Source organism: Salvia hispanica, chromosome 1 (genome assembly GCF_029641045.1).
Source record: "Salvia hispanica isolate PSC_SH4W2 chromosome 1, Shi_PSC_v1, whole genome shotgun sequence".
NCBI classification, from domain to species: Eukaryota; Viridiplantae; Streptophyta; class Magnoliopsida; order Lamiales; family Lamiaceae; genus Salvia; species Salvia hispanica.
Genome location: NC_142692.1, coordinates 3,203,716 through 3,218,192, shown reverse-complemented (window position 1 = coordinate 3,218,192; position 14,477 = coordinate 3,203,716). Strand labels below are relative to the sequence as shown.

General features: G+C 35.9%; 2 protein-coding genes across 3 annotated transcripts; one reads left to right on the top strand and one right to left on the bottom strand.

The window, feature by feature from the left end:
* The first annotated feature begins 4,168 nt into the window (after positions 1-4,168).
* Positions 4,169-10,137, top strand: LOC125223501 (kinesin motor protein-like protein). Its single transcript, XM_048126677.2, has 14 exons — positions 4,169-4,365; positions 4,467-4,577; positions 4,700-4,949; positions 5,266-5,493; positions 5,592-5,780; positions 5,894-5,998; positions 6,152-6,229; positions 6,321-6,402; positions 7,563-7,725; positions 7,993-8,331; positions 8,573-8,791; positions 8,891-9,500; positions 9,572-9,637; positions 9,725-10,137. Exons 3-14 carry the CDS (start codon positions 4,743-4,745, stop codon positions 9,905-9,907), a joined length of 2,469 nt encoding a protein of 822 aa, XP_047982634.2. The 5' UTR covers positions 4,169-4,365; positions 4,467-4,577; positions 4,700-4,742; the 3' UTR covers positions 9,908-10,137.
* Positions 10,138-10,280: 143 nt separating this feature from the next.
* On the bottom strand, positions 10,281-14,084 carry LOC125219564 (ubiquitin-like-specific protease ESD4). Of its 2 annotated transcripts, XM_089062343.1 has the most exons (9): positions 13,066-14,083; positions 12,901-12,980; positions 12,727-12,820; positions 12,525-12,623; positions 12,258-12,350; positions 12,031-12,150; positions 11,784-11,887; positions 11,279-11,351; positions 10,281-10,836 (listed from the first exon to the last, which is right to left on the bottom strand). In XM_089062343.1, the coding sequence occupies exons 1-9, from the start codon at positions 13,825-13,827 to the stop codon at positions 10,774-10,776; spliced, it is 1,488 nt and encodes a 495-aa protein (XP_088918469.1). In that variant the 5' UTR covers positions 13,828-14,083; the 3' UTR covers positions 10,281-10,773. The 2 variants fall into 2 exon arrangements, with proteins under 2 accessions (XP_088918469.1, XP_047977533.2); XM_048121576.2 differs by lacking the exons at positions 10,281-10,836; positions 11,279-11,351 and having other exon boundaries at positions 11,797-11,928; positions 13,066-14,084.
* Positions 14,085-14,477: the final 393 nt, after the last annotated feature.

Here is a 14,477-nt window from a genome sequence, read left to right as displayed (position 1 = left end):
TCAAACATTATTACTTACTTCACTACATAAAGCCAAGAAATAACACAAATCAATCTATTTATAAAAACAGTAGAGAGAAAACATTTCTAAAATCGTCCACAGCTAATACTGGATTTATAAAAACAGTCTAAGAGAAAACAATATGCATTTGGCCCATTTTGAAGTTTGTTAAATTGGAATTTCCCCTCATTTGTTATTTCACTGCAAGATAACGGCGGGAAAGAGAGTTTTGTTTTTTGTTTTAATTATAGGGTCATGAAATGCTACTACTTCATTTATTTGTGTATATGATTAGGCCTAAATTGGGCCTTGAGTTTAACTAAATAGTTGATAAAATTGGGCCGATAATTTAATTAATTGATTTGCCTAATAAGTTTAATGAATTGACTTATTCACATATAAATCTTTCTTTCACTAATGTAAGCATCGAATTACTGAAATTTTCATTGGTTGATAAAGAGTGATAAGCAACAAAGTATTAGCTATGGTATTTGATGAAATCCATATGATCCCTAATGAATCTCGAAATTAATGAATGAGAATTGAGGCCTAATCATATGTAGTACACAGATGTTATTTGAAGAGAGAAATGTAATTAAACCGATGATTGATGACATGTTTTTCTAATACCTTTTGCTATACTTTGCTATAATACCTTTTGTACAACTACAAATAAAGATCACAGTTATTTCAAGATACCATGGGAAACCGATTATTGATGACATGTTTTTCTAAGTAATAGTATCTACGAAATCCCATCATGCCCTACATCTATACAAATCAAGCAAAATAAATCAAACACTAATGACCATTAATGAGAGCATGAAAAATTAAATAAAATTGATTTCACCAAGTACGCTACAAGTATAATAATTATATATATCCATGTACAAAATTGTAGGAGTATAACAATGGAAATAATTTTTTTTTATATACTTCAAATTGTGAAAATATAAACAAAATATGGATGTGAATGGAAACTAATCACAGGTTAACTAAGTTCATGGAATGCTAGCTAGGAACTACTGTATAATTTTATTTTCAAATACTTATATTTAATGGTTAAATTAGAATATTAGATACTTTTAGTCAAAGAAGTACTTCCTCCGTTCCATAATAATAGAATCATTTTGCCATTTTGATATGTTCCATAGTAATAGAGTCATTTCCCTTTTTAGTAAAAGTTAACACATTTTTCCACACCTATTTTACTCTCTCTTACTTTATTCTCTCTTCATCTCTCTATCTTTTTCATTTTCTATTTTACTTTCCCTTTACTTAACACACCTAACACAATTTTTCTTTATCTCCGTACCGAAAAGAAACGCCTCCATTAATATGGAACGGAGGGAGTAGTATTCTTTAGTTAAGAAATAAGTGTACTGCAAGGCATGACTTGTTAGGCTACATCTGACGTGGGCATAACAATATGAAACTTTAATTCACTTCAAAATAAATACTAGGAGTAGTACTACATTTACCTCTTTTTTTTAATCATTTAACCATTCAATTAAATTTTTAATATTTTTATTCCATTAGCTACAAAAAGGGCGCATTCATAAGCTTCCACCACTTAAGCTAATTCATTGTAACATTTGCCATATAACTGTAGAGTAAATATCACTACTTTTTTTTTTCTTAAATAAGATTGATAGTAGTTTCCATTTATGAAATATATCAAGATATATAGTCACATCCCAATTGTATAGGAGTTAAAAAACACACTAAAATCCAAAACATGCAAAATGAAACTCATTTATATAGTTGAAGAAATCAGAGAAATAATTTTGTTGGGTGTAAAAATTCGTACAAAATATTGATGATTGAAAAAACAAATAAATCACATCACAATCAGCAGAAGGATCCAATGTGACAATTTGTTGGGGTAATTATCCTATGCAACTTAGAAAAGCGATTGTTGTCTGCTCCAAATTCTTGGACTGTGCTGGAATTATCATTGAATACAGGGACCCAACATCAAATATGTACGTATTTAATTCGACTAGGGGTAAATTTGTAATTTTCACTCGGATGGAATTAAATATTTGTCCTTTTATTTATACCATATACTAAGTTGCCGCCTAGCACTAATGATGAAATTCATGGCATCTTCGATAATTTATTTAGAAGTGTATTTGTGTACATATTTTTATTACGGAGTATATTTGTAATTTTATGAGTAAAATGACAAATAACAAAGGGGAGGTTTATCGCGTGCACGCACGCACGTTTAGCTCCTAAGGGCGGAAAGAGAGGACAGCAGCAATGAGGAGAGGATGTGGCGGTGGTGGAGGGGGTGGCGATGGAGTGGGAGAGGATGATCGAGGCGGCAATGGTGGCATCAGAGAAGGAGAGAAGGTGTAAAGGAGTGTGTGGATGCGCTTATAAAAAATGCAAAAATAAATTGGCCTTAAATTGCGGATGTCATAAAATAACAAAATGTGTTATAATTTCATAGACAGAGGGATTATAAATTTTGGGTGCTTTCAAGTGGTAGTACCATTTCTTTAACTATGCAAAAAATGTGATTTTTATTATTTTCGTCTGCGTATAAAAACTATGGTGTTTTTATTTTTGATACATATTCCTTTCTACTCTTTCTGTCCCCTAAAAATAGGGACTTTGGAGATATAACATGTTTTGATGCGAAATTGGAAAAATATAAGAGAGATAAAAATAAATTTTGATTGGAGTATTATTAGTGAAGAATGAAGTCGACCTTATAAAAGAGAAGTTTGCTAAATATGAAGTGGACTAATTTTATGGGAAATATCAAATGGTAAAATGAGAGAATTGTTTGGGGATGGAGAGAGTGATGGAGTATATTTTATTGGCGAATACTTAATATAGAACAACACCGTTAAACGTCCACAAAGCAACTATGTATAAGTTTTTTTTTAATTGGTAAGAACGAGATAACTTGTTTTAATTTAAAGATGCCATTTATGGATATTTTTGAAATAGTTTATTATCTCGCGTGTCTGAAGTGATTTGTTTTGTCTAAATTGAATTTCTACATTTTATATATCAATTGTTCAATTTTGAAATCACAAGATAACATGTTTAGAGATGCAATTAATGGGTCTTTCTAAAATAGTTTATAATTTAAATTTCTGAACTTTATAATTATAACCACATTTATACAGGTGCAGACCCTTTAATAATGGTTTTCAAATTACTTGAGGTAAAATAGGAAGATTAAAAAAATGGCCTCATCGAAAGATTTACAGAGGGAAAGTGAAGTTTGGTGGTAACAATTATGAAAGAAATGTTAATGTTGTGTTGCTATTCGTTATGATTAGTAGGGATGCATCAGTTGCAAACTGCATCTTTACTGCAAATTAAATCTCGTGCATTAAATTTTCAGATTTTATGTCAACAGATGACAAGTATAGCACTGTTAATTAGGATTAAAATATTGTTTTGACATTTTTATGAAACGAGTTGACACTCTTATATTTTAATCCTAGATCATGCCATTTGTCATTTGTTGACATCATATCTGAAAATCTAATAGACAAGATTAAGTTTGGAGTGTAATTTGCAGTATACAGTATAGTAAAACCCTATGATTAGTATTTCTAAATTGTGACCATGCCCAGCAGTTTAGAATCATAAAGTTACAATTACTACATGTCTAAAAGTAGCATATTCAATGTTGCATGTGATATCATAATATACATCTTAATATAAGAATTATCAATATTAGGAGAGGCTATCTATAAGCATGTTAGCCTACTTATACCTACAAAAGTTAAACCTCATACCCTAAAAACATAATCTACACACATTTCTGATTTTTAAATTTAATACATACTCCATTGTAAATATAAATTATGTTTCCTTAATATATTTAATGCAAAACTGGTAAAATTCCTTTCCATTATTTATTTGGAACACATGTCATATTAATTTTATCACACCCATTCCTTTACATTATTTAAAATTCATTTCTAATACCTATAAATCAAAGGGCATAAATGTCCGATAATTAAGTTCCAAAATGAGCCGTTTATTTAATAATAGTACTACTACTTTATTTCGAAAAAAATCACCACACATTTTTGTGAGATACACTTTTTTACAGGTATAAATGTATACATACAAACTCATATACGTATATCTGCGTATATTAAAATCCATAAAATGCAATGATGAATAATTTATTCGCCAAAAAAGTTATTGCAAATACACATCAATGTAGCTATACATATATATAATCATCATATATCTGACCCTCCCTTCCACTCTCTCAAGCAATCTCAGAAATCTGCAGAAAATTTCGACCGAAATTGCTCGTGTTTCTGTTTTTCAATAGAAATCTCAGATCTGTCTGCATTTCATGTTCTATTGATTTTGTTTCAGGTAGGATGCTGCGGATTTGTTTTTTGCCATAGCATTGCTTGAATTTGATGTAATTCTGATTGAAATGCGATTAATTTTTGTTTCTGCGATGATCTATGTAGGATATCGTTAGGAATTCGGGAAATTTGTGAGTGAAATAAAGGGAATTGGAATTGGATTGCTGATTTTGGTGGCGGAGCGCGTTGCCTTTTGTTCCGATTTCTCCCCTCTTCGTACGATTTCTGAATTTTGAGCTGTTTTTGTTGTTGAATTCGATTTCTCGATGATGATTTGGTGGTTGGAGCATCGAATTGTTATTGATTTCTGGAATTTTGCTGTGTTTGTTTGCTTGAAGTGTGAAAAACTAGATCTTGAAATTGGCTCCCCAAAAGAGATCGATGCGCCACGGTGCTGGCCAGATGCAGCAGAGCAGCGCGGCTGCGGCCACCACTCTCTATGACAATGCAGGACCAGGGGTGTCCGGCGGAGATGCGGGGGATGCTGTGATGGCGCGCTGGCTGCAATCTGCTGGATTGCAGCATCTGGCCTCTCCGATGTCGTCCAATGCAGTCGATAACCGCCTGCTCCCTAACCTCCTGATGCAGGTGAAGATTAGTTCTTTGAAAATGTTTGCTTATTAATGATTGAGCTATGGTTTTTATCGCATAAGTGCGTGGATGTGGAAATGAGAAGCTTCGGCATCCGTTGCTTTTGTTGGGATTAGTGGCACCATTTGCTTAAGTTAGTTTATAGAATTTTGAATGAATTTCATTTTTTTTACACCATTGAGTGTGGACTAAAACCATATGGTACCACCACCACTCCGTATCCTGTTAAGGATGCCTCTGGGATTGTGATATATAACACTCTGTCTGTATTGGGTGTGTTTATATTAATTGGGAGGCCTGTTGGTGTATGAAGGGCTATGGACCGCAATCTGCAGAAGAGAAACAGAGGCTCTTCAAATTAATGAGGAATCTCAATTTCAATGGTGAAAATGTGTCAGAGCCTCATATCCCAACCCCAACTGCCCAGAGTTCAGGTGCATTTACTCCAACAGAGGGTTATTACGCTCCTGAGTTCAGGGGGGATTTTGGAGCTGGACTTTTGGACTTACATTCTATGGATGACACTGAGCTCTTATCTGATGTATGCTACACTTACTATTGACATTGGAAATTCTATTCTTCCAGTTGTATCTAGATATATCTACTTAATAGTGAACACTTACATTTGTTTATTTTCAGCATGCTATCTCAGATCCATTTGAGTCATCTCCTTTCATGCCTGCTGTGACCAAAGCCTTTGAAACTGATACTGTTGGGGTAAGCAACAAGCAGCAAAGGGGACAGATGGATGCAGAAGCCCCTGTCGGGTCTTTTAATGAAAAAGAATTGAGCACAAGAGAAAATAATGTGGCTAAGATTAAAGTTGTGGTATGATTAGTTTCCCTGGTTGATTTAAATTACCTTCAATTGTGCTTATATGGTGCAATAACTTTACTGATAATCAAGTACAAAGTAAATGTGTTTCTTTCTTTTGATTTTAGGTTCGTAAGAGGCCATTAAACAAGAAGGAACTTGCACGTAAAGAGGATGATGTTGTGGCTGTGTATGATGATGCCTATTTAACAGTCCATGAACCCAAGTTAAAGGTTTGGATATGTTTTTGGCATCTAAAAACATTATTATTATTATACTTGTTTGTGTTGCGTTGATGCTGGTTAGTTAGTATCCTGGGTTTATTGTTTTTTATTTATTTTTTCTTTTCTGAGATTGGGAACTCACTTTTGAGAGTTACTATGAAGGTTGACCTGACTGCATATGTAGAGAAGCACGAGTTTTGTTTTGATGCTGTCCTGGATGAGCAAGTGTCAAATGATGAGGTAATAATATGTTCTTGGATGTAAACTCTTGGTCAAAATTGGGATGAAAATTGTATACATGCACTAAGGTTCTTTTTACATGTGTAAGCAGGTATACCGCAAGACTGTCGAGCCAATAATTCCTATCATTTTTCAACGTACCAAAGCAACATGTTTTGCATATGGTCAAACAGGTGCGAATATTCTCACTGACCTAGCAATGCACCTATTTAACCTGCTGAACCTATTGTGTGATTGACTAGTATAGTACCATCGTTTTATCCATTTGCACAGTGTTTAGACATTCGTCTCGATGCAGTCTAGCTTAGTTATATGTTTTCATGTCAAACATGCTATATTATTGTACTGCTGTATATAAGACCATATCAAATCATATTAAACTATATCATCTTTAGGAGATAATGTAATAGGTGCTTTTCGTAATATTGCATCATTATTGACGCATCTGAAAGATAATTGATAATGGGAAAATGGTTTTTTGTATGAAATTGAACACCACTGATAATTGGTGTATGTGTAGGTTCCCAGATGTAATGTGACGTTCACTTAAATGTAATCTAGTCTTGCCTTTGTTTCATCATTATTAATTGTACAAAGTCCAACAACCCCAGCTGTTAATTTTTCTGTTTATGATCAAATGTCAGGAAATGCGCTTTTTTTTAGTGGGCTGGGGGGGGGGGGGGAGAAAGATTTGTTTGATTGAGTTAGGAAAGAATGTTGCGATGTATAATCATAGAACTATGCTTGGACGAACCAATTCCAGACTATTATATTATCCTTAGATTTCGTGTTCACTGGCCGGCCATTTGGCGACAAGCTCTTGTTGCAATTTTATACACTCTACGACATTAAGATAATTATTAGTGAAGGTCTCTATGTGTGTGTATTAAGATAATGAATGGAATATTAACTATATTATTTATGCTTATAATAATTGATGTATGCAATTATTTGTATATATTTGAATATCTATGATGATTGGAACTTGTAAGGTAGAGTAAGATGACAGAAGAGATTTGAGAACATGCACACCAAACGAAAGTTGAAACCAAGCACAACATGTTTAAAATCTATAGTCATGAAATAATTTCAAGATAGAAAGAGACACTAAGAGTATTTGTTATTGCAGAGCTAATCTGAGGAGCACTTTGGAACATCTTTTTCTACAAGCCATTTTACTTTAGCGTGCTTTCCAATTGTAGAAAAAATGAACTCTCTGAATCTATTTATGCCTGATTTATTGAATATATTTATGTCTGCTTTATTGTAGTATCTGTTTCTGTAAGAGCTCTTATAAATGCTGGTAGATAAAATATGTCTCCCATTTTACCAGGAAGTGGCAAGACATTCACTATGCAGCCGTTACCTCTTCGAGCTGCAGAAGATCTTGTGAGATTGCTGCACCAGCCAGTTTATCGCAATCAAAGATTCAAGCTGTGGCTGAGCTATTTTGAAATATATGGAGGAAAACTTTATGATCTTCTGAGCGATAGGAAGTTAATACTCTTACTTGGTATCCCTTGTATTGAAGTAGTGAATCTTTTTACATTATGTGTGAGAATCTCATTCCTTAATTAACTGTATTTGAAAAATGCTTCTGTTATAAACTAGGTATGACAAAATGACCCTTGATGAAGTTAGCTTAGGCTCCCTTATATCCAAAAAATAAGTTCTAAATATTATCATCAAGATGCAAAATCTATCCTCATAAGTTGGCTTTCTTAAAATAAAATGTTGATTGATTTTGGATTCTTCTTATGTAGGAAACTATGCATGAGAGAAGATGGCAGACAACAAGTCTGCATTGTAGGACTGCAGGAGTTTGAAGTCTCTGATGTGGCTATTGTAAAAGAATATATTGAGAGGGGAAATTCCTCTAGAAGCACTGGTTCTACGGGTGCTAATGAGGAGTCTTCGAGATCTCATGCTATTTTGCAACTGGTTGTGAAGAAGCACCCTGAGGTGAAAGAATCTAGGAGGAATAATTACAATAATGATGGAAATGAATCCAGGGTTGGGAAGGTTGTAGGAAAAATTTCTTTTATTGATCTTGCTGGTAGCGAGAGGGGTGCTGACACTACAGATAACGATCGACAAACACGGTATTAATTTCTTCTGTTACTGGTGGTGCTTCTTTGTATTTTATACATGCACTTGTGTATGCCTACCAACATGAATATTTATCCACTTTCACCATTAGACTCAATTTACATTATTTCTGATGTTCGTCTGATGAGTATCTTTGTTTTGTGCAAAATTTATCTTCTAGGATCATCTTGTAGTTACGGAATTCAGTATTCGGTGATAACTTTTTATTCAGATTGTGTCTTTGTTTCTGTGCAGGATTGAAGGTGCAGAAATTAACAAAAGTTTACTGGCACTCAAGGAATGCATTCGTGCTCTTGACAATGACCAGATTCACATTCCATTCCGAGGAAGCAAGCTTACTGAGGTTCTTCGTGACTCCTTTGTGGGCAACTCAAGGACTGTTATGATCTCTTGCATTTCTCCAAATGCTGGCTCATGCGAGCATACTCTCAACACTTTGAGATATGCTGATAGGTTAGCCCCCCCTCTTGCTGGCTGTCATTTATCCTTTTATCAGTGTGGCCCGGGTGTCCTTTTCACATGATAAGCTAACAAATTGCCATCGACTAACAGGGTTAAAAGTCTTTCAAAAAGTGGGAACCCGAGGAAGGATCAGTCTAGTTCATTGCCGTCAAGTGTCAAGGAAACTTCATCAGCTACAACTTCATCTGCTGCTGCTGCTGCTGAGGCAGAGGACTATTATGAGCAACTTCAAGAATCTAGAGTGATGGATACGAGTAGAAGAGTTTCTGAGAAGGAAACTTCATCCTTCAATAATTCTACTGAGGAAGATAAACCGCCTTCTAGTTTCTCTTCCAATTTTAACTTAAATGGCCGTGATGAGAGCGGGATGGCTGCTGTTGGTATGGAAAAGGAACGGTTTGATGTAAAAAATTCTTTGAGGGGCTCTACCAGTCAGAAGACATTTTCTGCTGGATACCCTCAGAGTTCGACCAATGTAGAAGAGAAGGTGCAGAAAGTATCTCCACCTCGGCAAAAAGCTTACAGGGAGGATAGGCTCGAAAAGCAGGGGCTTGGAATGAGAAGGGACTATGACAATATGGATGTAATGTCGCCCACCAGTTACAAACAACAAAATATGAACACCTCTAATGCAAGTACCCCTGTTGCTAAGCAGAGCGAACCCGAGCCTCGTGATGGAAGTATCAATGAGATACTAGAGGTCGGCTCTAAACTCTTCTAAATACATGACGAGGGCCTTACCTCAAAATGCTAATTATTTTTTGAATACAGGAAGAAGCCGCCCTCATTGCAGCCCACCGTAAGGAGATTGAAGATACTATGGAGATAGTTCGTGAAGTAATAGCCGTTCTCTCTACTTTCTTGTTTACTTTCATCTCTAAGCAGTGAAGTCGAGATACTGAATTTGTATGCTTTGTGTGGCAGGAAATGAAACTATTAGCCGAAGTGGATCAACCAGGCTCCCATATTGACAACTATGTGACACAGTTGAGTTTTGTGCTATCACGCAAAGCAGCTAGCCTCGTCAGCCTTCAAGCTCGCCTCGCCAGGTTCCAGCACCGGCTAAGGGAGCAGGAAATACTCAGTCGGAAAAGGGTGCCCCGCTGAAGCAGCACCATGAAACTTACATTTGTTCTTGTTTATTGTACCGACTATAGCCTACCTTTACTGTCAATTATACATACGAATCGCCCGGTTGAGGTTTGTATTTGTGAAGCTGAAGAAAAGCGACTTAGATAAATGCTAAGAACTGTTGAAAGAAAATATTGTGAAACTAACAAAACTTTGGAATTTTGGGGATTGTACATTTTCTGATTTCTTGAGGTTTATCTCTTGTATATCTCAATGTTGTTACTCCATGATTTTGAGCTTCAGCAGACGAGTGTCTTACCGTGCTGTGTGACAAAGCTTGGCTTAGACATTTTATGAATTAAATGTGTATTATTATGATATAGAATTAGACATTCAAAAGTCAGACAGAAGCCATGCCAATAGTAGATGAAATATCTCCATTAACAGTATCAAACTTTTTCTTTTTTCTTCAATTATGTAGTCTAACTTCCTGAGCAAAAAGGGGAAAAACCGCCTAAGATTTCATACACTTTATAACCCTACAAAAGAATTGTAACAAAATTCTGATAGCTAAGCTGCAAAATTAATATGAACACACATTTACAGGATGTAAAGTGTCAAATCATAATTGATTCATAATCAACCAGGTGGCCATCGCTCAGCACTCCAGTTTCGGTGCTTTTGCTGAATCTCACAAGCAAGCTTGACGAACGAGGCTGGGAACTCCAGCAACTGCAGCGCAGAGTCGAACTTGCAATAAATTACAGCAACGTGAAACCCATCTTTGTACTTTACGGAAAGAGCATCTTATAATATGATAATTCGACATTTTCGATGATCTTCTGCGTTGGAGCCAGCGAAAGTATAGTGTAGGCTAAATGAAAGAGTCAGATCTCTGTTCATCAGTCTGCTCTCAATTTCAAAAGCTCCTTCGCTGTCCTCTGCCTAAAATAAGGCATATTTTCCTATTGCCAAAAAATAAATCAATTAAGCATACTTAGAAAAATGGTTTAATAATTGTTCAGTTTTAGAGGACACTATGCTTTAATAAACCAAGTAAACGTCCACTTAAAAATCAAAGTGAACTACTACACAATGGCGAAGTAAAGGAAGGAAATGTGATGAATTTTACATTGTATATCTATAATGGCTGATGAAGAATACCGTTTAAAACAAAGGTAAACAATAATAAGCTTACTTCTTAAAAGTGTATCTCATGGAAAGCCCAATTTGATGTGCATGAACATGGCACAGAGGACTAGAGGATTCGTGATAAATTGTGTCATATTACTCTGCCGAATGGCAAACAATTCTACTAAATATACCACTAGGCAGTTTTGAGACAAGAACAAGATGAATAGCAAACAAATGCAGAACCTTTTTTACAAGTTACACCGGAATGTTTACCTGGCTAAAGCAGAGTCCAATATCCCTGCTATAGAAGTCGGCATATTTAATCATGAACATGCCACAATCAAACCTGTCCAGGGAGCAATTTATCATAATTACAAACAAAATTAAGTTTTACATGATTCATCAACTAAGAAAGGAATAATTTTTTTTGTTATCTGCGCATAGGTAATAAAGTTCCAGAATTTTGTCCAGCTAAGCTTTTACCTCATTTCTACAGCATATTGACCAATAGCATATCATAGCAGTCTCATTTCACCATGCAAAATATAGTAAAACTATTTATAATGGAAAAACAGAACAACAGAAATCTGAGCATATTAATAGGTATTGGGGACAAGGAAGGACTATATTTTTTACGGATTAACTAAACAGCTAGTGCAGTTCACATTAACTCAGCACAGCAGAATTAACTTGTTCCTTTATGTATATCAATATAACATTCAAGTTTTCACGTTCACAAGCACAAAAATTAAGATACTTGTAATGTTTTGCAAGTTACCCATTTAACTGCTGTGGAAGTTCTGTGACAAATTCTTTCTCCCATGAGTTAAGGTTGATATCCTTTCCACACTTGTCCTTCACCTCATCCTCAAAATACTTGGCCTACATTTAGAACTTCCAAAGAGTCATGCCATAGCAAAACACTACAGAAACCAACAAAAGTTATCTACGAATTGATACATAACATCACTAAAAAATTAAAGACACTAAGAAGTCCAGTCAGCTTAACAAGGAATTAAGCATACCAGTGCATTCAGAACTTGACTGTCACGACCTCCGAGTGGATCAAGATACTGAAACTTTTTATCCTTTTTGTTGATAACTGCCAAACACCAATGGATTTCTTGGTGGATAGGCACAAAAATCTAAAAAAAAGTAAGTAACATCATCATGAATGGACAAATTCAAAGGGATAAGTGGAAACATTGACAAAGAAAAGCTTATGATGAAATCTAAATCCCCAGAAACATACTTTGTCACACTCTAAAAGACTATATCCGAGCTTTTTCTGTGTAGTCCATCTCCGAACTGATTGAAAATTGTAGCCACCACGACTGCTCATAAGCTGAGAAAGCACCAAGTGACTATTAGACTTGAAGTGCACTTCTAAATGTTAGGTGCAGTAAGTGCTTTCTTATCATATTGAAGTGTAAATATAACGTGTATTGGGCATGTCAAGCTAATAATTCAACAAATGGGATATGGTGCTAAAGAATGGATATCCGAGCAATAAGCATACCTTCTTGTAAAAGAAGGTATTAAAGAAATGGCACTTGAGAAACTTCTCTGGTTCCCTCTTTTCCCTTTCTTTCAACAACTCAAAATACACATTAATAACCTGCAATACAATAATATTTTCAATCACAACCTCCCAATGGAAGATACAGCATCTCCAACCAAATTTTATGAAATTCATGCAAAACAAATACAGAAAAAATCACCTCATCATTAAGCCATGCTCGGGGCCCCAAACACTGTAATATTTCTCCAGAAATATCAATGCCAGAATTCGCATGAGAGACCAAAACCTTTTTCCTGCAAATGTTGAGCATATATAAGATGCTGATAAAAGAGTGGCTCACAGATATCCAGTTCAAATGAAGAGGAATAACAACCTGTGGGAATTAGACAAAGCGCGAGAAACCATAGCCCTTTCCTCACGGGTAAGAGGCACGAAGCACTCCTCTGCCACATACTACAAACAAACGCAACCCAATTAAAACATACGACTGAAAATGCAACTGCACAAAGGATAGAACAGTGAAACCAAAGGTGGCCACCTTCTGAATAGGCTCTTCTTTCTTTGTAGTCCGCAACAACCGCAGCCCTTGAATCTGCTTTTCGTGTGAATCTATACGTAAACTAATGTTGACGAGGCCAGAATCCCTTTTGTTCGCCTGATTGTGCAATTTCTTATAAAATGGCTGCTCCAAATCACCAGCCGCAGGGTCCATCAACGACAACCCATTCTTCTCCGTATCATCAACCTTTGCAACTGCATCTGTGATCACATAAGAATCTAAAGACCTCACTTCTTTCCCCACAGCCCCTTCTCCCCCCTTCCACCTTCTCCGTTGGGAATCCACAATCTCCACCTTTCCTATGCTAGAATCTTTCGAGGCAGGATCACAATCACAATCCAGTTCATCGCTGCTATCAATCCTAATCACCTCCTCCTCCTTCTGCTTCCCCGAACCCACGTACCTCAATGATCTCAACGCTGATTCCTTAATTTTTTCGTAGTTCCGATAGAAAAAACCAAATCTCCCCATTTTATCAGCTGGGGAATCCCTAGAACCAGCAGCTAATCTATGACTAACCGGGGCGTGAACTGTTCTCGGAAACCCCAATTTCCTCTCCGGATACTTAGCAATTCTAGCAGCAACCGAATTCCCCACTGACGGCGGCGTAGTTGGACTCATGCAAGCTGAAAGCTTCGGTTTTTTGGAAATGTGGCCGCACGATTTGTCAATCGGGGCCGGAGATGAAATGTGTTTGAAGTAATCGCCTGCTCCCTTCCTGTTGCTGGTTAGAGCCCCCATTATCCAAGCAGCTAGTCAGGTGAAAGCCCCAAATGTTGAATCATCGAAACGCTCGGAAATGTGCAGTAACAGTAGCCTTTTGAATTTGGGGGCGGAGATGAAATTGATCGGGAAATTATGGCGGATTTGAGGCGAATTAGGGTTTCCAACAATCAACAATCAAGTCTTTTGCTTTGTTTAGAAGATTATAATGCTGACATATAACAGAAATTTGGACTAGCATTTTCAGTTCAAAGGTCACAGAGAGCTAATGATTTTATTCCAACTAAACGTATTTTTAAAATTTATTAGACTATAGATTTAAAATATACTGTAATAAAAATTGAGAAATGAATCAGACATAGCATTGGGCTCCGACATGGAACAAATACTCAATTATCAAATTTAATTATTTAAATAATAAATAATGTTTTTAAAGGATTATCATCCTTAAAGTGGTGAATTCATCGGTTTGAGTCTGATTATCTCTAAATCTGATGTGAGAACTTGAAGTATAGACTTCGTCGATAAAACTTATCGCACCTACGGTCCAACCAATTGGAAGAGAATCAATTGATTTCTTTCCGGCCTGCGGGAGTAAATGAGTACTTATGGCAGAACGAGTCAACCCGATATTTCAGAGTAAAGTGATGAACGAAACTACTACTTCA

Coding starts and splice junctions, on each gene's coding strand:
- LOC125223501 (XM_048126677.2), top strand. CDS start 4,743: ATGCGCCACGGTGCTGGCCAGATGCAGCAGAGCAGCGCGGCTGCGGCC. Junction 4,950..5,265: donor TCCCTAACCTCCTGATGCAG/GTGAAGATTAGT, acceptor TGGTGTATGAAG/GGCTATGGACCGCAATCTGC. Junction 8,792..8,890: donor ACTTTGAGATATGCTGATAG/GTTAGCCCCCCC, acceptor ATCGACTAACAG/GGTTAAAAGTCTTTCAAAAA.
- LOC125219564 (XM_089062343.1), bottom strand. CDS start 13,827: ATGGGGGCTCTAACCAGCAACAGGAAGGGAGCAGGCGATTACTTCAAA. Junction 12,151..12,257: donor GTCTTTTAGAGTGTGACAAA/GTATGTTTCTGG, acceptor ACTTTTTTTTAG/ATTTTTGTGCCTATCCACCA. Junction 11,888..12,030: donor GTCAAGTTCTGAATGCACTG/GTATGCTTAATT, acceptor TTCTAAATGTAG/GCCAAGTATTTTGAGGATGA.